This window comes from Pan paniscus, chromosome 9 (assembly GCF_029289425.2).
Source record: "Pan paniscus chromosome 9, NHGRI_mPanPan1-v2.0_pri, whole genome shotgun sequence".
Taxonomy (NCBI): domain Eukaryota; kingdom Metazoa; phylum Chordata; class Mammalia; order Primates; family Hominidae; genus Pan; species Pan paniscus.
The window spans coordinates 4,934,489-4,960,473 of NC_073258.2; the positions used below are offsets into that span (position 1 = coordinate 4,934,489).

General features: G+C 54.6%; 1 protein-coding gene across 2 annotated transcripts in view; it reads left to right on the forward strand.

Annotated features, from left to right (window-relative positions):
• KCNQ1 (potassium voltage-gated channel subfamily Q member 1) overlaps window positions 1–25,985 on the forward strand; it is a 404,800-nt gene that overhangs the window by 79,070 nt on the left and 299,745 nt on the right. For both annotated transcript variants that reach the window (XM_008969085.5, XM_034931950.3), the window contains exon 2: window positions 3,908–3,998. In XM_008969085.5, coding sequence (XP_008967333.1) covers window positions 3,908–3,998 — 91 coding nt within the window. The remainder of the gene's footprint in view (window positions 1–3,907; window positions 3,999–25,985) is intronic.

Consider the following 25,985-nt stretch of genomic DNA (forward strand, 5'->3'; position numbering starts at 1 on the left):
TAGGTTGTGTGGCCAAAGGGGCTTTGCAGGGTGACTGAGGGATGGCTCGTGAGAGGGGAGGTTGTCCTGGGTTATCCGGGTGAGCCCTCACTGTGATTGTGAGGATTCTTCTAAGAGAAGCAGGAGGATCTGAGTTGGAGGAAGAGACGGGAGGATGGAAGCCAGGCTCGGCGACGGGAAAGCTGCTGTGCCACCCTCACCGCAGCCCTATCCCTGCTCACATGCACCGAGACCAGAGCCTGGCAAGTCGTCTCATACCGAGGGTCAAAGGGGCCCAGGGCCCAGCCTCCAGGGACCCCAGCTATGCCGGGTCAGGGAACCAGGCTGCAGTCCTGTGTCTCCTCCTCAGTTTACCCCAATTGTGACCTCGGAAGCCCTTGGAGCCTCAGTTTCCCTACTTGGAGCATGTGTTTGATGATAGTGTGGCAGTGATGTCACAGTCTGGCAGGGTCTCGTGGGGGTCTGTGTTACTGTCTGCAAAGCACTGGCTGGGCCGGTGGTCAGTGAGCAGGGGCGTGGGTAGCGGGCAGTGGCCTGCAGCCCCCAGGAGCACTTCCTGTTGCTGGACAGACAGCAACTTAGTGGATCCTTCCCAGGGCCCCTGGTGGGTGGTGGGTTTTGCCACATCTTTGCAGGAGACGGCACTGGGAGCTTCCGGCTTATCCAAGGCCTCAGGGTGAAGTCAACGCTCGCTGCTGATTCCCTGCTGGACGTCAGGTGACACTTCCCTCCACAGCCTGGGAAGAAGCACCTGTGGGCCACTTCTTTGTGTTGATGAGGAAACTGAGGCAGGGGAGCTGCCTGGGTCACCAGTGGGCACTGCATCTCCATGTGCAGATGGTGCCCTGGCCCTCTCTGCACGCCGTGGGCCTGGGGAGCAGGCAGGTGGCATCTTCTGCCCCGGGCAGCCCGGCTCTGCTTCCTCGTGGCTGAGCCAGGCTGTGTCTAATCTCAATTCCCTGCTCACTGCAAATCAAAACAAACAGACGTCCAGGAGGGTTAAGTGTGGCAGTCATGGCGGAGGGAGCCCTGGTAGGGTGGAGAGAGCCAACAGTTGCACCAGCAAGGGGCAGAGACCCAGCCCAGCCCTGGGGCCTGCAGGGTGTGGGGCCAGGGCCTGCAGCTTGGCACAAAGACTCTTCTAAGAACCTGGAAGGAACCCTGCTCCGGCAGTGGGCAGCGTGCTGTGTGCAAAGTGAGCCAGTCTGAGCCCATTCCCAGTGCCCGGAATGGTGCCCAGTGCAGATGGGCACTCACCCTTCCAACCAACCTTTGCTTGTGTCCCCGTGAGATCCACAGATTCACCCTATGGAGGGCTCCCCACAGGGTTGGCCCGGAGGCTCCAGCTGTGTCTGTTGAACAAATTACTCTGCATCCACCCCGTGCTAGCGCTGTGCGGATTATGGTCCCAGAGACAGATGAGAGCAGGGGTGGTCAGTGTAGGAGCACCCGGAGGGAGCCTGGCAGGGCCTGGACATCCTGTCCAAGCTGGCCAGGAGCAGTCCTCAGAGCCAAAGCAGCGTGGAGGGTGGGGGTGCAGAGAGCGTCCCTGGCTGGAAGCACCGCGTTTGCAAATGCCAGGCAGCTTATGCAGCCAGCGCTTTGGGCAGGCGGGAGTCAGGGGGACTGAGGCCCAAGGAGGGGCAGGGCTGCATGCCAGCCTTCCAGGTGCTCCTGGGAACCACATGGCTGATCAGACTTGTGCTTTGGGTCAAATGTCCCAGTGGGGGAGTAACCTCAGGGAGCAGAGGAAGGGTCATGGTGGTGGGGATGAAGCAGCAGCATTGGGGCTTAGAGATTAAATGAAGGAAGTCCCACGGGGCTGATCACCTACTGTGCACCAGGCTGCGTCCCGGGCGTGGACTGCAGCCCACAGCCCCACTCTTGGGGTGCTCATGGTCCAGGGGGTGGACAACAGACTCTGGTCCCAGCGGTGATGCTTGAGTATAAAGGACACAGTTGGGGGTGTTGTGGGGGCCAGGGTCAGACATCAGAGCTGGCCTCTGCCTATGAGACAGGGCCCGCCGGCAGGACCCTCAAGCTGGGCTTTTAGGCTGGGCAGCAGCAGGTGCACGGGCCCTGAGGTGGGCCGGGCTGGGCACAGTCAGGACTGGCAACAAGGGCCGAGAGGAGCTGGGGTGATCTGGGGCCATCGTGGTGTAAATACTGGGGCACGACATGGAGGGTTCACTGACTGGCTGGGTGTGTGGGCTGGGGGCGCCGAGGGTGGAGGTGGGCACTGTGGTCAGGGGGAGATGAGGATGGATGGGCAGGGTGCAGACAGGGGCTGGCTGGGTTCAGCTCTGCAGGTAGAGCTGACCAGTGTGGCAGGGACAGGGTGTCGGTGAGGCAGGTGGCTGAGGAAATGGTAGCTGCAGGTTTTGGCCCCAGTCCCAGCAGCGGGACTATGGCTGTGGGGAGGGAGGAACCCAGGGAGGGGGCCTAAGCAGGGTCTTTGGCTGAGTGAGCCCTCAAGGGCCTTTGGGTAGGGCTACCAGAGGCCAGGAAAGGACTGTCCTGTCCACAGGAGCTTGGGGAAGGCGGTGGGGGGCCAGAGCCCCACCTTCCCCAGAAACCTCCGTGCAGCAGGAGGATGAGCCGAGGCAGGCTGTGCTGGGAGGTAGCCTGTTTGTTGTGGGCTCTGGGGGCCTGGGGAGGGTGGGCTGGGCTGTCCACATCTGGACAGGTGGAAGAGGATGGGTTCTGGGTGGGGCTGACTTCAGGAGGCTGGATGAGAGGCAATGCAGGGGGCCTTCTGGCTGTCCTGGGGTGGGTTAGAAGTCACTCAGGATGGCAGGATCTCAGGGAGTGGAGGGAGCCTGGGGCACCCTATGCCAGGCAGAGGATCTATGCCGGGGCCCCCAGGGTCTGTGTGTGGCTTTCTCTGTTTGTGTCTCCCCTGGCCCTGGGGGCCATGTGGCCACTTCCTGGCTCTCCGGTCGCTGAGGATCCACGGGGGTCCTTGGAGTGTCCGGAGCCCGCGGGAATCCCCCCAGAGGCGGGAGGAAGGCCGGGCGGGCCCTGGAGGGTACGTTTGCAGTGGCAGCAGCTCCTTATCTTTATGGTTCCGGGGATCAGAGAAGGCGGCCCGTCTTTTCTCTGCGTGCCCACAGGCCCAGAACATTGGCCCCAGGGTGGGGCTCTGTGCGCCTTCCCTTTCATGAGTTCTGTGGCTCGGCCTCGGGGCCTTGGAGAGGAGGAAGTGAAACTGGAGGAGAGCGGCCCACAGCCTGCAGCCTGGAGGCTTCTCTGGGAAGCAGGCGCGTGGTGCAGGTGTCAGGACCCCCACCTGGCGGGCTGGCTTCTGTGCTGTGACCACCAACACCCCTGCCCTGGGCCCTGAACTCCTGGACAGGGGGCGTTGACTGCTCTCTGGAAGTGATTTGTAAAATCAGCTTTGTAGAGACGTAATTACACACCGCAGTTCATTTGTGGCTCTAGGGCCCTAAGTGGCTCTAGGACGTTCAGAGTTGTGTAGCCACCACCACCATCCACATCCAGAACATTTAATTACCCCAAAAGAAAACCCCATGCCCACAGCAGTCCCGCCCTGGGGCAGCCACCAGCCTGCTTTCTGTTTCTGTGGCTCTGGCTGTCCAGGGCGTAGCCACACTGCAGGTGGTCAGCAGGTGGTCACCTGTCTGTGTCTGGCCTTGGCGCCATGTTTCTCGGACCCATCCACGTGGTGGCATGTGTTGGTGCTTCGTCCCTTCCCGTGGCGGGATGGCATCCCTGGTGCGGACCTACCTCTAGTGTGTGCTCACCAGCTAATGGATGGCTGGGTTTTCAAAGCACTGTCTGTTCCTACCTGGGGGCGGGGCTGAGGCCAGGGGCCCCTCCACTCCCCGGGTGCATCTGTGGGATGGGCAGAGGCCGTGATGCTGACTGCCGTGTCCCTGTCTTGCAGCTTCCTCATCGTACTGGTCTGCCTCATCTTCAGCGTGCTGTCCACCATCGAGCAGTATGCCGCCCTGGCCACGGGGACTCTCTTCTGGATGGTACGTAGCATCTGAGGGCATGGCTGGATGTCATGGCTGCCTTGGAAGCTGGCATCTCCCTGGCGCTGGGCCCCATAAGGTGGGGCAGAGCCACTCCCAGCCCCTTGCCCACACATTGGTCCTGCCCTGATACAGGGGGCACCTCCCCAGCCCCCACACTTGCCAAGTGACTTGGGATGTATGTGCCACAGGCGAGGGGGACCAAGGACTGAGAGGAACCTGGAGCTGGTGGTCTGAAAGGGCTTCTTGGAGGAGGGGCTTCCAAGCTGGGCTGGAAGGAAGGAAGGAGGAGGTAGGGTAGAGCTGGTGGTGTGGCCAGCAAAGGCCTGCCCGAGCCTTCGTGCACAGTGTCCCTGGGGTCTGGGTGACTCTGCTCCTGGGTTATGGCTGGCACACGGGCCCTGCTGCTGTCCCAGCAGCAGCCCCCACCCCAGGCACTTGGATGGTCCCTTCCATTGGCCTGAGTGGTGTCTGTGCCATTTCTGCCAGGCAGGTGCTGAGAGCAGGGCAGGGCAGGCTCATAGCCTGGTGGGAAACCCCAAAGTTGATCTGGCCGTGAGGCTGCCTGGAAGGTGGGGTGCAGGGGGCCAGCTGTGTCTGGAGCCCACGGGGTCCCCACGGAAGCCACCTGAATGTGGGCCGTGAGCAGCAGGACTCCGGCAGGACTGGCTCTAGCACCTCTCTGTGGCCGGGCTTTTGTGTTTTCCTGTCTTGTCGTGGAATAGTTCTAGTATCTACAAAGGAAGAGAGAGTCACGACTCAGCTCCCGGCATGCACAGGCAGATCTGGGCTGGTTTCATGCTGCTTTCTGGCACTGTGTCTTCCTGGCCAGGGGAGCCCGTCCCTCCGGGATCCAGAGTCCTCTCGCGATGGCCTCAGCAGTGGTATCCGTCTCATTTCTAGGGAGTCCGTTTTACCTTTCCTTTGTTGCTTCTGGACCTTGAGCCATAGCTGGAAGAACTCACCTGTGGTTTCCTCCAGCCCTGACCAGGTTAACTGTGTGTGCTCCATGGTGGCTGGGAGTTTCCTGGGTAAGTGGTATGAGGCACAGGCCTGCTGTCACTCTTCCCTCGTCTTCCCAGTTCTCCCAGCACTATGTTTTCCACAGTCCATCTGTCCTGCCTGACTGGAGGGGCCGTCTTCTCTGTAAACCAGACGTCCAGAGGCAGTAGGAAGGGTCTGCTTTGGGCTTTTTCTATTCTGTCCCACTGGTCTGCTGGACTTTTCCTTTACCAGGGCCCTACTGACTTGGTGGTCCCGGTACTAAAGTCAGTTTCATGATGTCACTTTGTGCCTCAGCAGGGCTTTCTTTTTCGGGGGCTTCCTGGTGGTGCTTGCAGCTTTGCTTTTCCCAGTGAACGTTACCATCACCTTATCCAGCCCCGGGAAGAAACTCGAAGGCCGCGGGTGAATAAACTGGGGGAGACTGACATCTCGGTGGTCTCCAGGAGCATGGTGTGTGTGTTTATGGGCAGCATTTTATGGTTTCGTTATGTAGATTTCAGGCAGTTTTTAAGTCTATTCCTCATAATAATAATATTGAGAGAATAAGTTGTTATTGTTGCCATCACATAGGGAGTTTCTAGTCTATCATGTTTTCCAGGCACTTTTCTGGCATCTGCGAAAGCTGTTAATTTCTGCTACAGCCTGTGGCCCTGCTACTTCTCGTGACTGTGGTCGTCGAAGCTTTTCCCTCTGTCCTTTGCATCTTTTGCGTTTCCAGATAAGGGATGCCTGCCAGGAGGGCAGATTGCTGCTTGGGTCTGTCCAGGGCTGGGGGTGGTACCTGCGGCCCGCTGGGCCCTCCTGGCTTCTGTGGGCAGGCCGGCTGCCAGGCGGGGGGTGTGCACCTCCCGTGCTCAGGAAGGGTCCTTCAGGTCCGATGCCTGGCGTGGTTTTACGGTGACCATGTGGATTCTGGTCAGGGGTCTTTGCTGCTTCTGTGAGGTGCTCCTGTCAGTGAGGGGCCCCCCTTGCCTTCCTGGAATAAAACCCCTTGGTCCTGGCGTGTGAGTTTCATGTCCTATCACATTGTACTCTCATGCTTTGTTCAGACTTTTGCACTGCCCCTTTGAAGTGGGGTGTGTGTGTCATCTTGTGGTGCCATCTTGGTTGGGGTGAGGCCATCCTTCCCCCACAGGGCGATGTCCAGTACTCTTGGCAGCATGGGCCTCATGTTTTATGGGGTCCCCAAGGTACCTGCCCAGGATCCCCAAGTCCTCCTCACCCACCACAGACCTGGCTCTCAGGTGAGCACCCAGCCAAGTCTCTGGCCATGTCTAGCAGGAGGATGTTCTGCCCCGGCCAACTGACAGGGTTGGCTCAACTGCAGGAGTGGGCACGGCATGTCCTTTGCTGGTTCTGCCATGGGGCAGGTCTGTGGGGGGTCCCTGACCTGGTAGTTGTCCCTGGAGGGCCTGGGGCCAAGGATGCCAGTGGTTCCCAGGCTGTGAGAGCCGCGCTGCCAAACATTCCCCTGGAGAGTCTCCGTGTGAGGCCCTTTGTACCTCTGCAGGTGTGTGTACATGTGTGTTTGTGAGTGCCCACATGCACGGGAATGTGTACACGCGTGGCTGTGTGTACACGCATGTGCGTGTTTATGGGTGAGCTGTGTGCTTAAGTGTGCATCTGTATCTGAGTATTATGTAAATGTGCATACACATGAGCACGTGGGGACTTTCACGCATGTTTGGCTCTGTTTCAATGTGTGTACATGTGTGCACATGTGCATCTGAGCATGTACATGTGTGAATGTGGCCACATATAGGCACATTGTAGTGTGCACCTGTGAGCACGTATTGTATGTTTATGCATGGCTGTGCTGTGTGTATTTATGTATAGATATGTGTCGCTGCGTGTGTGTACCTATGTGTATGTACGTGTGTTCATGCCTGTGTTGTGTGTGAGACGTGAGATCCTGCCTGTCCCGTCCCTCACGTACTAACCTGGATCTAGGTGGTTAGCCCCTCGCCCCCAGGTGGCCTGGGACTTGCCTGGTTTTAAATGGAGCCCCGGTGCCAACGTGAGCCCACCCAGGTGCTCCTGCCCAGCCAGGGCTGTCTGTCAGCACCACAGCGTCCAAGTTCAGGTCCTCACTTCCTAGGTGGTTATCTCCCAGGCAGCTGGGAGGGCGAAGCCTGGAGAAGCCTGCACCCAGGCCCGACCTGCAGGGACCTTCAGACGTGCCCTGGGCTCCACGTGCCCATCTACAGCTCGAGAATTAGACGTGCCCTGGGCTCTCCACATGCCCGTCTGCAGCCCTAGAATCACCAGCAGCACCCCAAGGCCCCCGTGCGGCATCTAAACCAGGCAGGGGACATGGGCATGGAGCAGACCAGGTAGGGTTGCTCCCTAGGATGCAGCCCTGCCCAGGCAGGAGGGCAGACCCTACACAGTGCTGAGCTGTGCCCCCAGGGAAGCCTCCAAGATGGTCCTCATCCCAGCAGCCCTGCCCACTGTCTGCGCATCCCTGGGGTCTGTGCGCCACCTGGTGGCTATTTGCTGAACTGTGGCCACAAACCCCTGGTCAGCAGGAACCGGCCCTTTCACTGCCCTGCAGCTCCCTCTCCTCCGGGGTGGCATGGCAGAGAAGCAGCCCGTGGCCCCAAGCATAGAGCCCCCTTTCTGCTGTAGTCCCCCTTGCAGTCCCCTCTGCCTTTTCCACTGCTTGGAAGGCAGAGAGACCCTGGCCGCCTCCCTTGTCCCTTTATCTGTCATGCCAGCTGCCTCCCTGCCACACCTTGCGTCTCACCAGGCAACCCTGCAAACAGCAGCTGGGGAGGACTTTCTAAGACAAAAACCTGATCATTCCAGAAGCTCCCTGTGACATTTAGGCTACATTCCCCAAGGTGGTGCCACGTTCAGGCCCGTCACCTGTAACACTCCCCACCCCACCTCACCCAGCCTGGGCTCACTCACTCCAGGCCAAGCCTTGGACATTCCTGGCTGCCCCAGGGCCTTTGCACGCCCTCTGACGTGGACCTGGCTGTCCTCGGGAGTGTCAGCACTCAGCCTCTTGTCAGGTTTCAGGCCTCTGCTTGGCACTATCCTGCACACCATCCCCGCCGACTGCCCTGTTCTGGGTTCATGGGGCTCTGGGAGGCTCACAAGCATCTGTCTGCCTCAGGCCATTCCACACTCCCTGAGGGTGGGACCCCGTGGCTGCGCTAACCCCACAAGCTCTGCATGGCGCTTCCTGGCCGTGCATGTCCCTCCCTGCATCAAATGCATAGGCCAGAGTTGCCCAACGAGGACGACCCAGCTTGGTATGTGCTCCCGGCTTCAGCTGCCCCTGCGTGATGGAGACAGCCTCCCACTTGCCTTGCCACACTTCCCAGCAGTCTCTCGAAGCACTGGCCGCGTGGAAACAAATCCTTCAAGGGGATTTGAGGGTCCAGCTGTCACTCAGTCATGGCCATGGTGGGGGCACGTTGGGGACACAGCAGAGAGTGAGGCAGCCGTGGGCCTGGCCTTGACAGGCGGATGTACAGACACATCAGGGCCGAGACTGAGGCGTGGGCTCTGGGTGGGGAGACAGTGACCACTTGCTTGGAGGAGGGGGCGCTCAGGTGGGAGGGGCACAGTGAGAAGGAGGTAAACTGGTGCTGGCGGGGCAGGCAGGGACCCCTCCCAGGGCTCACAGCTTCCAGCGGACAGCAGGCACAGGGCTGTGGGGATCAGAGCACAGGCAGAAGTCACCTGACAGCAGGTTCCCGAGGCTTCAGGCCTGGAGGAGTGAGGACGGCTGTTGGGTTCTTGATTCCAGCAGAGGGAGGCTGTGCAGGGTTGCAGGAAGGACGGTTGGGGGCGCTGCGGGGAGGTACGAGAAGCAAAGGTGTTTGCAGCCCTTGGGGCCAGGCGGCGGGAAGGCCTGTAGACGCCAGAGGGCGCTCGTGCTACATGCAACTCAGGAGCTGCTGGCCCCCGCCAAGGAGTGCTGAGCGCGGGGAGCCCAAACCACAGCCTTGGGGAACCCAGGAGGGGCCGGGCGGGTGCAGGACCCGCATGAGGGATTCCGAGAGCACAATGTTTAAATGTTGGGGGAAAAAATGGATCAAAGCGATGTGTTCCTAGGGAGCCCCTGTTTTCTCGTTTCTTTTCGTACGCCCAGCTTTGCAGTGCCAGAAAGCTGTTATCTCAGCACTGCTAAGGAAACCCCAGCGCGGCCTCGGAGGGATTAGGCATTCTGCTGAACCAGGGATATGCGGTGGGCCTGAAAAAGCCATTTCGGGAGGAATCTGGTCTCGGCTGGAGTCCGGCCGGCACCGTGAACAGCACGTGAACACCACGTCGGAAATCTGCTGGGCAGGGAGATTTCCTCAAGGCCTCCCAGGGAGGAGAGCCACTTCCTGGGCTGCAAAGAGGGCCCCAACCTGGCTTCTGAATTCAGAGGGGGCTGTGTGTGCACGTGTGTACGTACATGCATGTGCACGTCTGTGTACCCATGTCTGTGGAAGTGGCACACGTGTGCATGTGTGCACTCAGTGTACGTGTGCGTGCCTGTGGGTAGCTCCGTGCGCACATGCGTACACATATGCCTGGTGTGTGCGTGCACACGTGTGTCTGACGTGTGTGTGCTTTGCGTGTTCTTGCCTGGGAAGGAGTTCCCGGTTTGGGTGGCTCTCCTGTTTCTTGCCGAGGCCGGCTGCTGCCAGAAACTGGCCCCCTGCTCTCTGCAGTAAGAGACCCTGCCCTGGCCCAGGTGAGGGCCTGGCTTTTGTCTCCAGGATCACAGCTTTTGTCAAACTCCACACAAAGAGAGAGGCACTCAAAAGCACAACACAAACACTGCTAGTCCGCGCCTTTGGTGGTGAACATACCAGGGAATTGTCCTGCAATGCCTGTGGTTAAAAAACCCCGTGAGCTGCGGCCCCGGAGGCCTAGGGGATGAGGTCATCGCTGAGGCTCCCTCCCCTCTGCTGAGGCTCCCTCCGCCCCGCCCGGTGGCCCACCCCTCCCGCCAGCTGCAGCCTCCACTGCCTGGGTTTCTGCTGCCCCTTCAGCACACAGTGAGGCCTCAGTTTCCCTCCCAGCTCAGAGCAAGGCCTCAGTTTCCCTCCCAGCAGCAAAGTGAGACCCTGTAGGGAGTCTCTGGGCCTCCGTGACGGCCCTGGGCGGCCCTCTCTGTGGAACAAGGTCGGGTCCTGTCCTCAGCGCCCTGGCCTCCACTTGCTCAGGGCGCCCGCAGGCCCGCAGGTCCTCACCTGGTGTTTTTCACCTGGGACCCGCAGCTGCTCTGATGAGGAGCCTGCTCTGCGCACGGCCCGGGGCGGTTTCCCGCAGCACCATTTCTGCCGCTGCCGGGAAAAGACGCAGAGCAAAGGCACCTTTGCCCAGGTTGGGGAACCAGTGGGTGACTCAGGATTTTCCTCGACCCACCCCGAGGTCTGATTCCCTCTGCAGCTGCCGCCCGCTGAGGGTTGTCTTCCTCCCTGCCTGCCTCGCCCTGCCTGGTGAGCTCCTATGGGTCTGACGAAGCCCCGTCCTGCACACTTGCTTCGGGGGCGACTCCCCACTAGACTGGTTGCCCAGGGACGGGGGTACCCACTCCCTCCTCAGGGCTGCAGGGTGCTCTGGGAAGAGTTGTGTCCGTCTGTGGGCCTGTGGGCTCACTTGCCTTTTTGTCCCTGTCACTTGGGAGCTACCCAGCCAAGACCGGTCCCCACCACCCAGGCCACTCTGAGGCTTCAGAACGCGGTCGTCTTCTCCCTGGCAGGGTTGTTTCCGCCTGCATTTGTTCAGCCAGCAAATCTTTATTAAGCACCTACTGTGTGCCAGGATCTATGTGCAAGCAGGCCATGGGCTCATGAAAGGCAGAGCTGGACTGAGATTCTGCACCCCTGGGATCCTCACTGCAGGGCCCTGTGTATGTGCGGGCTGGAGCCCTGGTTCCTGTCTGCACTGAGCCCCTGGAGCTAGACCCAGAGGACTTGACAGATGTGGGCCCTCCGTCTGCACAGCCCCCAGGGCACGGGGCGGCCTGCAGCTCTGCCCGGCCAGACTTCAGGTCACTGCCCCATGAGCCTGTAGGAGAAACTTCTCACTCATCTGTCCTGAGACCTGCCTGGAGCCCACCCCAGGGAGACAGAGGCTCTCGGGGCCTGTTCAGGGTGAAAGGACGCTAGACACTGGCCTGCAGGCTTTGGGCGGGTAAGGGTAGCGAAGGTGAAAGTGGACCAGGGGCAGGTGGAGCAGGGTAGGCCCAAGTGTCTGTCTGGGGCAGTTGGGGACACCCAGGTGGGCTGAACTTCAGCTGCCACCCAGCTTCAGCTGCCAAGGCTCCTCCCGGGTCAGGGTCGACCCCTGATGTCCCGGCAAGAGTTCCAAGAACAAAGGCTCAGAATCCACCAAGCGGAACTTGAAGCCACTGCCCTGTGGGGACAGGAGAAGTGACTTGGCCGGCTCTCCGGAGCCCAGTGTTGATCACTGAGGACCACCGGATACAAGTCCCTCCTGCCTTCCCCTTTAGTGACGCTGAAGCTGTTGAAATCCCCATCCACCAGGAGCTCCTGGTCCTGGGGAGCCCTGTGCAACCCACTCACTGCCTTTCAGAGCCCTGTGGCGTCTCTCTCATGCGCTGGCCGTAGAGCTTCCTGAAAGCATCTCTATCACCCACTCTGCACCTGAGAGAGGGCGGTCAGGTGACTGGTACCCCCTGAAGACCCGGGACCAGGCCCCCTGCCTCTGGGAATCCATCAAAACGCTCCCTTCTGAGGCCGCTTTGCTGGGCGTAGGATCAGCCTTGCTTTGAGGGCTGTTTAGGAGAGGAACCCCGGTGTTGCTGCTCCCCGGAGGCAGCCAGTGCTTGTGATGGGCACCCTGCCTCAAGTGTTCTGCTTCAGGGTGTGGGATGCACAGCTGGGGGGCAGGGGCGCTGCTGAAGCCGCAGTCTCAAAGCCTGAGGCCCACGGGGCATGGCATGAAGACCCGGTGGTTCTGTTCCCCCGGGACAGCCTTGGTCCAGCCTCACTGGCCACATGCTCTGCCTAGCACACCTGCTGCTGTCCCCAGCCACCCAGCCCCATGCACAGGCCATGCGGCGACAGGGGCTGCTGAAGGAAGGCTGGTCCGCTCCCTGCCTGTGACAGGAGCTCAGGCACAGGGCAGCAGGGGCGCTCAGCTGGGCCGCGGCTCCACGGTGTTAAGGGATTCTAGAAATTTCCTGCTGTGCCAGGCTGCAGCAGAGACTCCGGCCCCACCAGGCTTCCTGTACTTGGTGATAAACACACCATCCGCACTGCCTGCGGCTCTTACAGGAGTCTCTCGTGTACCATTGCTCAACCCCTGAGAGTTATGGAAGGAAGGGAGGCTGGGGTGGGTGCCCCGAGTGCCTTGTTGGAGTGGAGGCTGGCGCTGCCCTGCCCCACAGGGTGGCTGGCAGGGCTCAGCAGTTGCCTGGCCTGTGGGGGCAGAGGACCTGGGGAGACATGCTGAGCCCTCCCAGCGAGACACTGAAGGTCGGGAGGGTAAAATGTGATTTTGAGGCCACCCGCTACGGCTTCTTGGGACCTCCCTCTCTCAGGCGGGTCTGGAACCCAACAGAGCTGGTTTGGGCCACAGCAGTGGCTTCCCAGGCTGGGCTTCAAAACTGGACACAGGGCGTGGCTCTCCCTCCCAGCCTGCCAGAGGGACCGCTGGGCCTATCTCCAGCCACGTGGGTCGCGAGAGTCGACCTGGGCTGCGTGATGGGGGACCCCAGGCTGGGCGGCTTAAACCGTGGAGGTCGCCCTCTCACAGCTCTGGACGATGGAGGGCCGAGACCCAGGTGTGGGCAGGGCTGGTTCTTCTGAGGCCCCCAGCTTCTGAGGGTGGCTAGCAACTGTCTTCTAGATGTAGTACCCCAATCCCCCCAAGTCCCTCCCTTTACCTCACAGGGCATCCTCCCTGCGAGTGAGTCTGGAGCCAAATTTCTCCTCTATGTAAGGACACCAGTCTTACTGGATTGGAGGCTACCCTACTCCACTGTGACCCCCCTCCTAACTAATCATATTTGCAGGGACCCCATTTCCAAACAAGGTCTTACTCTGAGTACTGGGGATTAGGGCTTCATCATATGAATTTGAGGGCAACCCAGGGGTCTCCAAACCATGGCCCACAGGGTGGCTCCCTGTGTGTGTAAATAAAGCTTTATTAGCACACAGAACCACATACTTGAGGGCCTAATGCCTCTGGCTGCTTTGTGCCATGGCAGATTTGAGTCCTGCCATGGAGACCATGCAGCCCACAGGGCCTAAGATTTCTACTACCTGACCTTCCAGGAAAGGTTTGCCACGCTATTTATTTAGCAGGATAATTTTGGAAAGAGCAGTTGCTAGGGGCATTTAAACTTGCATTCGAATTAGTAACAATTTTATTTTTTGGGAAAATAGAAGTGGGAGAGCGTGTGCCCCGGGCCAACCCACCGTGCCCCACGTTTGTACAGTGCCCAGGTTGGCGCAGGGCCTTTTGGTTCCACAGTCTGTGTCTTTCTTCCTGGGTGTCTGAATTTTGATTTAATCTCAGGCTTGTCAGAACGAGCAGCTCCCAGGCACCCTCTGCCAGGTCAGCAGTGGCTTTCATCTTCTGCCATTTGCTCTGCACGTTTCTCTCTATATGCAAAAACCTATATGGGTTTTGTGGGGTTTTTTGTTGTTGGTTTTTTATTTTTATTTTTTTGAGAGAGAGAGGGTCTTGCTGTGTTGCCCAGGTTGGAAAGTAGTGGCATACTCACGGCTCACTGCAGCCTCGGTCTCCCGGGCTCAAGTGTTCCCACTTCAGCCTCCTGAGCAGCTGGGACTGTGGGTGCGTGCCACCATGCCCCGCTAATTTTTGTATTTTTTGTAGAGATGGGGTTTTGCCATGTTACCTAGGCTGGTCTTAAACTCCTGAGCTCAAACAATCCTCCCACCTCGGCCAACCCAAAGTGCTGAGATTATAGGCATGAACCACTGCACTCAGCCTGCTTTGTTTTTATCCTGAGTCATTTGAGAGTAAGTTGGAGGCAGTATGACCCTTTCTCCCTATAAAGCCCGTGTATATCCTCTGGAATGAGGACCTTCAACTTAGCCAGGGTGTCCGACTCTCAGGACACCGCTGTCCATTTCACAGCCTGCATTTAAGGCTCGTCACTGGTCCCAGTGAGTGTGGCTGGTTTTTTCTCATTGCACATGGCTGTCACGCGGTTTCAGCTTCTTTGACCTGGAGCAGCCCTGCCCGGCCTTCCCTTCTTGGTGTCTCTCTTGGGCAGGGAAGGGCGGTGGACATGGAGGCTTGGGGACAGTCCCCTGGCCCCACGGATGTTGTGTGGACAAGTTGGAGGGCTCACAGGCCCCTCTGTGGGGCCCAGGGCAGAGGCAGCAGGCAGGCCGTCTCCACCACGATGGACATCATTTATGCCCCAGCCAGGTCCCCTGTCCCAGGACCGCGGTTGACAGGGTTTGGATTGGCTGCGTTCCTGTCTGAAGGCAGCTGCTTGGGAGGAGGACAGCTGACATTCTTTCATGCGAAATCTGCTTGCGGGAGAGTCGTGAAAGTGGGAATCCTGGGCTGGAACCGGAACGTTCCCCGAGTACATAGGAATCCTGGGCTGGAACCGGAAACTTCCCTGAGTATACGGGGCCTTGTGTGTGGAGGGGCCCTACGGTGAATCGTTTTCTGTAACAAAGGCTTCCTCTGTGCAGCCCACACACGGGCCTCACGTTATCTTTTGCAGGCCAGAATTGTCATATATATCAAGTTTGTTCAGAACAAGATGGGGTGGGGTGGGGGGCAGTGAGGGGCCTGGGGCAGGAGGTAGAGGAAACTGCAAGATTTTTAAAACCTTCTCCAAAAACACGTAACCCGATTCTGTCCAAGCGATTTGTGAGAATGGGGTTGACACCCCTGGGCTGGAACCTGGGAACCCACCCCTGGGCTGGAACCTGGGAACCGCCAGTCAGCGTCTTTCCTCCAGGAAGGCTGTGCAGAGGGAAGGCAGTGAGCCCCACCTGGGTTTGAGGAACCTAGGGCTTCAAGGGAGGCGGTCTCAGCCCACGGTGCTCCGGCCAGGGGTGGGGCAGCCGAGGCATGAGTGGACGATGTCCCGTCGGCAGCCCGTGGTCCCTCTGGGGGGCAAGGTGCCTGTTCCCCATTGCTCCTCCATCAGAACACCTCCTCCAGATCTCCGCCAGGTGCGCCCCCTGAAGGAAAAGGGGATGGGGGCCTGGCTCGTGCCTGGTGGCAAGTCCTCTTGGGCCCCAGAAAGACCCCATAATGGCCAGGTAGAAGCTCCTACCTGCTGCTGCCTGAAGAGTCTGGGGCCCTGTCGGCTGGTTCCATCGTCTTCCCTGTTTTCAAGCCACAGGAGCGCAATCTTGCCAGAGCATTGAGTGGCTAGAGGAACGGGCTTATGCTAGGCAGGCGCTGGCATCTTAGACAATACCTGACATCTTTGCGGGAGCTCTGGTGAGCGGCCCCACAAGCGTGTGACCCTGTGCGGTCTCCACCGCGGCAGCCTGGGAGCCAAGCCGATGGCTGTGCTGGCCGTAGGGAACACCGCCATGGTGCTCTGCTCTCTGCAGCCCTGGGTCTGGTTGGAAGTTGCGTCCCTGGTAAAGGGCGGCCGCGGCTTTCCAGCTCTCCCAGGCCAGTTCCCGTGTTTTCTCTCCCGCCTTCCCCATAGTCCAGGACAAAAGTCAGACCTTGGTGGGGGGGCGCGCCTGCTGCAGGGGCCCCCAGGCTTCTCCATTCGGGTTTAGTGGGATTAGAGTGTGCGGCCATGGGGACAGGTGTTTCCTTTATGTTCTGCCTGAGGGCTGGAAAGAGCCTCATCAGTGAGTGCCACGTTCGGTGGGGGTCTCTGGTGCAGGGGAGCCGGCGGGCCGGGTTGGGTTAGGTCCTTGTTTTCACATCTGACCCTGGCCAGCTGGAGAGCCTCGCTTGAAGCGCAGGGCAGCAGCTGACACAACACAACGGGACGGGCTGAGCAGGCCGGGCGCAGGCAGGCTTGGGGGAGCTGGCACTGGCACTGCACGTGGGGCTCCTAGGGGGCTGCCAGGGAAGTCATTGGGGGATAAGAGGATCCACCCTGTGGGGCCCACTGGCCATGGAGTACTGCACAGTGGGGTCCACCCGCTATGTCCCTGAACAAGGAGGTAGCCTGAGGTCTCCTCTGACGCTGGGCAGCAGCCTGGGGAGGGGGCTGGGCAGGTGCCAGGGGAACCCCCTAGAGGGCATTACATTCAGATGAGTTCTAATTATGTTCTTGGCTTCCCAGGTCACACAGAGTGAAAACCAGAGGCCCTGGCCGTGCACCATTGAAGTGTGTCATCATGTGACTTTGCAGGTTGAGGGGACAGGGCTCGGTGCGGCCTCACGGGGTCAGGAGCCACGGCTCGAGCACCTCGGATCCCAGCCCCCTGTTCAGGGCCAGGCCTAGACAGCTCTTCCCACGAGATTTTCTTTCTCCCGGGTATAAAACTGGCCAACGGGATGCCTGGTGGGATGACTGGGGTACCTGGGGCCAGGGGCAGCCAGCAGCCTCCTCAGTAGCTTGTGGGAGATGCTCTCAACCCCAAGGTCAGCTCCAGCTGGCCTCAGGAGGAGTGGATATTCCCTTCAGGTGTCTTTAGGACCCTGGCAACTGGGGACAATAGTCTCCTCCCCAAATAGGCAGTCTTGACTCCTGGCCACTTGGGAAGGTACGTTCTGGTCCTCTGGGCCTCACAGCTTTGTGCCCTCTAGGGTGGCAATGGGAGGCAGAGAGCACAGCCTGGGCACTTGCTGTGAGGGGACTGCATTTAGATTTTTAGGTGAAGCCAATCCCTGTGGGGCTGAGAAAAGTCCTGGGCGGCTGTGAGCTGGTGGTGAGTTTTCCAGACTTGGTCATGGTCAAGGTAGTTGAAGTCGGGGGTTGAAAAACACACTCGTGTCCAGCCCAGATGCCTTATGGAGAAGAGGATGCACAGGCACACACGCACAGACATATGTGCACGGATGGGCGTGTGGACGTATGCACACATAGGTACCCATGTGGACACACTCACGTGTGTGTGCACGTTCAGGCTCAGACACGTGCCTGCATGCACACGTGCACACCCAGCCCTGGACCTCGGGCAGGCAGGGAGCGAGACCCCCTTGGGGCCGCGTTCCATTTGCACATTTAATCCAGAAACTGTCAGCATGGGAAGCCTGGATGAGAACAAAATGTCAAGTGTGTGCCGAGAGGCGCAGGCCAGCCCCTTTTCCTGGCGGGGCGATGATCTGGTCAGTTTCCGAGCACCGTGTGCTGAGAATGCAGCATTTGGTGGGGAACCTGGGGGAAGGGCGGGCGTCTTTATTTCATTTTAGCTTTCTTTAGCGGGGCCTGTGTCTCTTCTCACTGACCGTTTTCTGAAACTGGCTGGGGAGGGTCGGGGATGGCTGCCGTCCTCGGGGGAGGGACTGAGCTGGGCCCTTTTCGTTGGTTAGTTCTCAGTGTGGCCTACCCAGCCAGGTCCCTGGACCTGGCGGTGGCTATGAAAGCCTGGGATTGAGGACAAAGCCATGGGGACGCCTTTTTCGGGGTGCTTGTGAGCAAGGCTTTGTCCCCACCGTTAGGATACCCTGAACGTTCCCAGAAAGCCCCCTTCTGCTCAAGTTCTCTTGCTTCATCTCAGGCTCAGGTGTTTTGAGTTTTTTTTTTTTTTTTTAAATGAGGACATCTGTTAGACCACTTAGGAGTTCTAGAACCTTTGGAAAACCCCCTGTCATCCCGGGAGTTTGTAAGAATTTGTAGTTTCTCCCCAGAGTTCATGGAGCCCCTGTCAGAGGCGCTGAGGCCCAGGTCCTGTGGCTGGTCCTCGCATAGACGTCAGCTAAGGGGGTTTGGGGGCCAGTCGGCAGCCTCTGGAGGCCTCTGCACCCCTCCTGTGAAAGGCCGGCGCAGAGCTGCACCGTGGGGTCCCCTGGCTTGGGGTGGGCCTCAGAGGCTGTCGCCGTGCCTGCCGTGGCTCTCCATGGCCCTGGAGCCTGGGATTGCAGAAAGACTCCCAGACCTTGCTGGGGAAACTCCAGGATATGGGGGTATCCAGACTCCTGAGACTTCCCCGTGGGTCCACACACATCACCAATCCTCTCTGCGCCTCAGCTTCCTCATGTGTGAAATTCAGGTCATATCAGGACCTCAGTTCCTGGGGCTGTGCCGAGGGTGTGGGGACATTCGGCATGAAGGTTCTCAGTCCAGAGCCAATGGCCAAGAGGGCAAAAGGGTGTTGGTGGACGATGCCTCCTCCCCTGGCGGGGGCGGGGAAGGAAGTGCTGGGGGAAGCAGGTGTAAGGGGCCCCGTGCCCACCAAAGGCGCGCTAATTGCGAAGGAGGGGCCTCAGCCAGGAACCGCCATAGCCTCAGTTTTATTTATTCTGCTCACTCAAACAAAAAATCAGCTTTGTTGAGGTATAATTGGCATAGAGTGGAAGACCTTGTTTAAAATGTAGGATTTGACAAATCTGGACATGGGTGTACGCCACAGGACCATCACCACAATTGAGACAGCAGGCACATCCGTCACCCCCAGAAGGCTTCTCGCTCCCGTCGCTGGCCCCTCCTCCGCTGCTCCTGGCTCCGGAGGGGACCCCTGGTCTGTCTTGTCAGTGTAGACGGTTGGCGTTTTCTGGGGCTTGCTGTCAGTGCAATTATGCAGTGTGTGGTTTTTATTGTCTGGTTCCATATTTGAGAGTCATCCAGGCTGTGGCATGTAATAATTCATCCCTTTTTCATTGCTGAGCCGTATCCCATTGTATGGACGCATTGCAGTCTGTTTATCCACTTGTGTGCTGGCGGACTCTGTATAAAAGTGTTTGTAGGGACTTATATTTCCTTTCTTCATGGGTAAATACCTAGGTATAGAATGGCTGGATAATGTGGTGAGTGTATATTTTTAACTATTTAAGAAACTGGCTAACTCATCAACCCTTGACATGGTCTGTCATTTTCATGTTAGCCAGTCTAAGAGGTGTGTGTGGCATCCTGCTCTGGTTTAGCCAGTCTAAGAGGTGTGCCTGGCATCCTGCTGTGGTTTTAACTTTCATTTCCTAAGGACCAGTGATGTTGAATATCTTTTCACGTGTTTCATTGGCATCCAGGGAACATCTTTGGTGACATATCTTTTTAAAGTTTCACCCATTGTAAAATTGGGCTGTTTGTCATCTGAGTTGTAAAAGTTCTTTGTATATTCTGGTTACATAGATATTTGTTTTACACATGTATTCTCTAGTCGGTGGCTTTCCTTTTCATTTATTTAGTAGTATCTTTTTATTTTGTTTGAGACTGCGTCATGCACTGTGCTCAGGCTGGAGTGCAGTGGCGTAAACGTAGCTCACTGCAACCTCGAATTCCTGGGCTCTGAGGATCCTCCCACCTCAGCCTCCCAAGTAGCTGGGACTATAGGCATGTGCCACCACAGGTGCTAACTTTTTAAAGTTCTTGTACAGACAGGGTCTCACTTTGTTGCCCAGGCTGGTGTCAAACTCCTGGCCTCAAGCGATTCCCTTGCCTCAGCCTCCCAAAGCGCTGGAATTACAGGTGTGAGCCACGGCTCCAGGCCCAATAGTATCTTTTAAAGACCAAACATTTTCAATTTTATGAAGTCAAATATAGCTTTTTCCTTTTAAATATGTTTCATGCTTTTCACATTCTATTTAGGAAATGCTTACCAAACACACTGTTACTAAGATTTTCTGCTAGTAGTTTTATAATTTTTGTGCTTACATTTAGGCCTAGGATGCATTTTGAGTTAATTTTTCTCTATCATGTAAGACATAGGTGGAGACTCACGTGTTTTTTCTTATGGATGACTGACTGGTCCAGTGTCATTTGTTGAAAAGAGTATCCTTTACCCAGTGAATCATCTTGACTCCTTTTAAGAGGTTCAGTTTATCATAAAATTGTCTCTTTCTGGACACTCTACTGTGATCCGTTGATCTGTCCTTTTGCCAGTCACATACTGGGATTGTTACAGCCCTATAATATGGTTAAAATAAGTTAGGGTAATTTAGCCAACTTTGTTTTGCTATTTCAAGTTGTGTTGGTTGTTCGGGGTCGTTTGCATTTACATATAAATTTTGGAAGCTGCTTACCAATTTTTACAAAGAAGCCTGGTAGAATTTTGTTTGGGATTGCATTCAACCTAAAGATCAACATGGGGAGAATTGATGTCTTACCAATGTTGAATCCTCTGATCAATGAGATTATCTATCTCATATATATATATATATATATGTGTATATATATATACGTATATATGTATATATGTATATATATGGATATATGTGTATATATGTATATATCTATGTATATATATGTATGTATATATATATGTGTATATATGTGTATATATATGTGTGTGTATATATATATGGTTACATACCTAATATGTATATGGTTATATATCTCTTATAAGGGTTATATATCTCATATACATATGAGGTTATATACCACTTATTTAGATTTTTAACTTCTGTCAGAGATGTTTCATAGTTTTTAGTGTATAGGTCTTGTACATCTTTTGTGAGATACCTAAGTGTTTCATATTTTTTATGCTATGGTCAATGGTATTTCTTCTAATCTAGAACTGAAATTCATTTTGACAAATTTATCTTGAATCTTGCAACCTTTCTAAACTCACTTGTTCTAGTGGCTTTTGAAAAAATGAATTCCATTGATTTCCTTATATGAATGATGTTTTCTGAAAATAAAGACAGTTTTACCTCTTTTTTTCAAATGTGGGACGCCTATTTGTTTCTTTTTCTTGCCTGATTGCACTGGGTAGCTCATCCACTGCAGTGTCCAATACAAGTGAACGTTGCTGTGTCCCCAGCCTTAGAAGAAACACATCGTTGTTCACCGTCAAGGGTGATGTTGGCTCTGGGTTTCCATAGATGTCTTTACCAGGTTAAGGAAACGTCCCCTCTAATACTATTGCTGAGAGCTTTTAATATGAATGGGTGTTAAATTTTGTCAAATGCTCTTTGATACATCTTTTGATATGATCATGTGCTTTCTCTACTTCAGTCTCTTAATATGATAATTACACTGATTCATTTTCACAGGTTCTGTATTCCTGGATAAACCACACTTGGTCATGCTCTAGTATTCTTTTTGTATATCATTGGACTTGACTTGTTAAAATTTTGCTAACAACCTTTGCATCTAGGTTCATGAGGGATATTGTCTATATATTTTCTTGTAACGTCTTTGGCTTTGGTATTAGAGTAATGCTGGCATGAGGAGTGAGTTGGGAAGTGTTCTCTCTCCCTTTTAGAGGTGGAGTTTGTGTAAAATTGGTCTTATTTCTTCCCTCTGTGTTTGGTGGACTCCATCAGGAAAGTTGTTTAGGTAGGCCTGGACTTTGCTTGATGAGAAGATTGTTAACTAGATTTTAAATTGACTTAATAGTTTTATTCAGGTGATTGATAATAGTTATATTCAGTTGATTGATAATATATTCAGGTAATTGATAATAGTTATATTCAGGTGATTGATAATTATATTCAGGTGATTGATAATAGTTATAGTCAGGTGATTGATAATTACATTGAGGTGATTGATAGGTGATAATTATATTCAGGTGATTGGTAATTATATTCAGGTGATTGATAATTCCATTCAGGTGATTGATAATTCTATTCAGGTGATTGATAATAGTGGTATTCAGGTGATTGCTTCTTGAGTGGGCTTTGGTATTTTGTGTATTTGAAAGAATATGTTCATTTCACCTGGGTGTTAATTGTATTGGCATAAAGTTTTTCAGAATATCCTGTTATTATCCTTTAAACAGCTATAGAATTTGTAGCAATGTCTCTTCTCTCATTCCTGATACTAGTAATTTGTGCCTCTTTCTTTGTTAGTGTAATCAGTCAGCTAAAGTTTTAGCAAATTTATGGATCTCAAAGAATCAGCTTTTGGTTTCATTATTTTTTTTCTTTTTGGTTATTTGATTAATTTCTTTTTAATTATTTTATTCTGCTTACTTAGTTTTAATTTGTTCTTTTTTTTCTCGTTTCTTAAGGTGGAAGCTGAGGTCATTGAATAGAAATTTTTTTTTCCTTTCTAATACAGGCACTTGGTGGTATAAACATCCACAAATTTTGTGTTTTTTTATCCCATTTAAAATATTTTCTAATTTCCTTTTTAATTTCTTCTTTGGTGTATGCATTATTTAAAAGTGTATTCAAAACATTTAGGGATTTTCAAGATACCTTTCTGTTACTGATGTCTAATTTATTTATGGCTATAGAAACACTTAATATAATTTGGTCTCTTAAAATATATTAAGACTTGATTTAGGGCCCAGAATATGATTTATCTTGGTAAATACTCCATTGTGTGCTTGGAAAGAGTGTGTACTGCTGTTGTTGGGAGGACTGTTCTATAAATGTCAATGAGACTAATGTGGTTGATGATGGCATTGTCCAAGTCTACATCAGTAATGATACATCCTTACTGATTTTGTATCTACTTGTTCTATTAATTCATTCTTGGGAGAAGGATGTTAGAATCTCCAACTGTATTTGTGGATTTCTCTCTTTATTCTTCAGTTCTTTATTCTTTATTAGTTTTTTGTTTAATGTATTTTTTTTTTGCTTTTGTCATTTAAAAAATTATTTACATTCTTTATTTTTCATTTTTGTGGATACACAATAGTTGTACATATTTATGGAGTACATATGATATTTCAAGACAAGTATACCATGTGTTCAATGTGCTTTGAAGCTTCGTTCTTGGGTGCATTAGCATTTAGGATTGTTATGTCCTCTTGAGAAGTCAACACATTTGTCATTATGAAACTGCCTCTTTATCCCTGGTCTCTTTCTTTGCTCTGAAATCTGCTTTGTCTGAGATTAATATGGCTATTCTGGCTTTTTCTTTTTATCATTGTTAGCATGGTATATATTTTACTCATTTACTTTCAAACCATTTGTGTCTTTAGACTCAAAACTTGTTTTTCATATGAAGCATATAGTTGAGTCTTATTTTGTGAGTCAAACTATTTTTCTCCTGAAAAGTACAGCTAATTTGCATTTATTCATAGGACTGACATTCTTGGTCTCAACTCTGTCATTGTCTTTTATAATTACGTGTATTTTGTCACAGTTGCTGTTGTAGTTTTCTTTACAATATGTATATTATTTTCTTTTAAAAACATTTGGGTAATTAGGAGGTTGTATTATTCATTTATTTATTTTTGCGAAACAGTTTCCCTCTGTTGCCCAGGCTAGAGTGCAGTGGCACGATCTCAGCTCACTGAAACCCCCATCTCCCAGGGTTTAAGTGATTTTCATGCCTCAGCCTCCCAAGTAGCTGGGATTATAGGTGGGCGCCACCACACCTGGCTAATTTTTTTTTGTATTATTAGTAGAGACGGCGTTTCACCATTTTGGCCAGGCTGGTCTTGAACTCCTGACCTCAAGTCATCTGCCCGTCTCAGCCTCCCAAAGTGCTGGGATCACAGGCGTGAGCCACCGTGCCCAGCCTGTATTTTTGTCCTAATAGTTACCTTTATACGTATGCCTTTTAAAGTTTCCTTGGTCCCTGGTTTCTCATTTAACCCTTTACTGTCTGGCTTACTGTTTTTATTAATCTGCCTTAACTTCCACTTAGTGCCTATACCACAAACAATAAGCTGACTCCATTTCCATCTTTTATAAGTTCAGACCCCCAAAACCTTGGGTGGACTACTGACTACTTCGCGGGTAAGAAATGGTGAGTGGCATGGAAGGGGAGGGGCGGCAGTTCTCAGTGGAGCGGCCGGGCTGCGAGTCTCTGTATGGAGGTGAAGGTCCAGATGTTGGGGTTTCAGGGTCAAGCATTCCTGGCAGAGAGCATGGCATGTGCCAAGACCCGCATGGGGCATGTGCCTGGCGCGGGTGGAGGGAGCTGTGAGGAGCCTGTAGCACTCAGAGACAGGGGAGCAGGGAGCGGTGGGGGATGAGGTCAGGGAGGTGGCAGGACCTGGCGTGTGAGGGCTTGGGGTGACTCTGGGGAGTTAGGGTTTCGCTCTGCACGACAGGAGCCTGGGGCCTGGCATGGTGTGACTCAGACTTAACGCCGCCCCTCTGACTGGTAGAGGCCAGGCCCAGGATAAGGTGGCGGCAGGCAGGTCTCTAAGCAGTGGCAGCTCAGACCCGAGGTCCCAGGGTCATGCGCGTTTGTCCTGATTGCACGAGTCGTGTGAGCACAGAAACGTAGGTGGAAAGATGGTGGCTTCGTCCAGGGAGGTAGACTGGGAACGTCTTTTGCTGCTTCCCTCGGATTTTGTTTCTCAAAGTCTGAATCAAGCGTGGCAGAAGAAAATACAGCAGAACATGGGATGGGAATATCCATGCATATAATCGGTGAGGTTAGTTGCTGTATTCTGACTTATTTGAAAGATTTCATAGCGAACAAAGAAAAATTCCGGTATAACTATAATTTTTCCATAGCAGTTTATATTCCCTTTCTCAGCCTTGTAGGTGTAGGTGGAGTGTCCTAAGCTCTGGGGGTGGGGGGACACGTTTACATGTCTGCAAACCGCTACATTCTGCTAAGACATCTCAGGAGCCCGCCAAGCCCTTAGTGAAAAGTTTCTTAAGGCGGTTTCGTAGGTGCGTGTGGGGCTGTTGGATACAATGACCCACTTCAAGGTGACATCTTCTTCTTGCATCTCAGATAGCACCAGGTTTGTGTGTTTACGCGTGTGCACACACGGTGTTGGGCTCTGGCGGTGGCCTGGGGGTGCTTAGGCTGTGCACAAATGCCCACGCACGTACACACACAGACACACAGCCTGACTTGGCCCAGGTGGGTGGGTGTCTGAGGAGAAGTTCGCCATTGTCGACTTTGGGGTAAAGTGAGGACCTGTCTGGCGGGAATAAAGGGGCCCTACTGTCCCCGACTACCACCGCCCCAGCCCTCCTGAGCCCCTGTGACTGAAAAATCCTCACTTTGGAGGATGTTTGGTGACAGGTGCTGGTGCCCGGACACGACCTGGTTTCTTCATCCCAGGGGCTGTCTCCAGGGTGGGTTCTAGAGTACGTCCAGCTTCCATCCAAGGGAGAGTGTCTGGGTGGAGAGGGGGCAGGCTGAGATCTGAGAAGCCAGGCTAGGGGGTTGTGGAGCAAATGATGATGTCTCAACCATGTGGCTTTAGGTCCCCAGCACGTGCTAGTGGCCATCAGCAGGCTACAGCATCCAGCCAGTGCCACCAGGAGCCCACTGGTACCAGGATGCTGGGGTGGGGCTATGGGGAAGGAAGACATGTGGGCCAGGGTGCAGGACAAACCTGGGTCCAGGCACCTGGGGCGACCCTCCTTGGCCGTCCTCGCCATCCTCTCTCCACACATCTGACCTTTGCCTGCTTTGGGGGCAGTTTGAGGCCTCAGATTTTCTACCGTAAAGCGATGGAACCCAGAAGACATGGGGCCCTCGAGGAGGGTCCCCCGGGGGCTGCAAAAGCTGAGGGAGTGGAGTGTCACCGGGTGTCCCGGCCTGGGCAGGTCCTGTTGTGGAGCCTCGTGACCTGCTCATAGCACAGCTGGGACACTTCCAGTGACTGCTCTGCGAGGCCCGGGGTAGGGGGGTGGGGGGGCCTCCTCCTCCCAAGCACCTGGGGTGGGAACAAGAGGCGTTTTGTGTTCTGCGTGGGTGGCCCTGGGCTCCCCAGGCCTGGTGTGGGGGTGCCTGGGGGGCAGTGGACATGAGCAGCAGCACGTGGCCCCCAGTCATGAGTACCCCAGGCCCCTATGCGCCTCCTTCCCCATGGCTGGCCCTGGGTGGCGGAGAGACCCCTGGGCAGGACACCCCTCCCTGGCTTTTCCTTCTGCACCACTCAATCTGGGGGTTCCGGCTCCTTGCCCACCGCCCCGCCACCCAGCGCGAGCCGTGTAGAGGAGCAGGAAGGGAACCAGCTCCACCTCCAGTAGACCCAGAGACGGGGAGGCCAGGGTGCAGGGGACTGTTTGGGCCTCGAGAGGGACGGACCCCAGAACTGGACCCCAATGTGCAGGTCTGGGTGT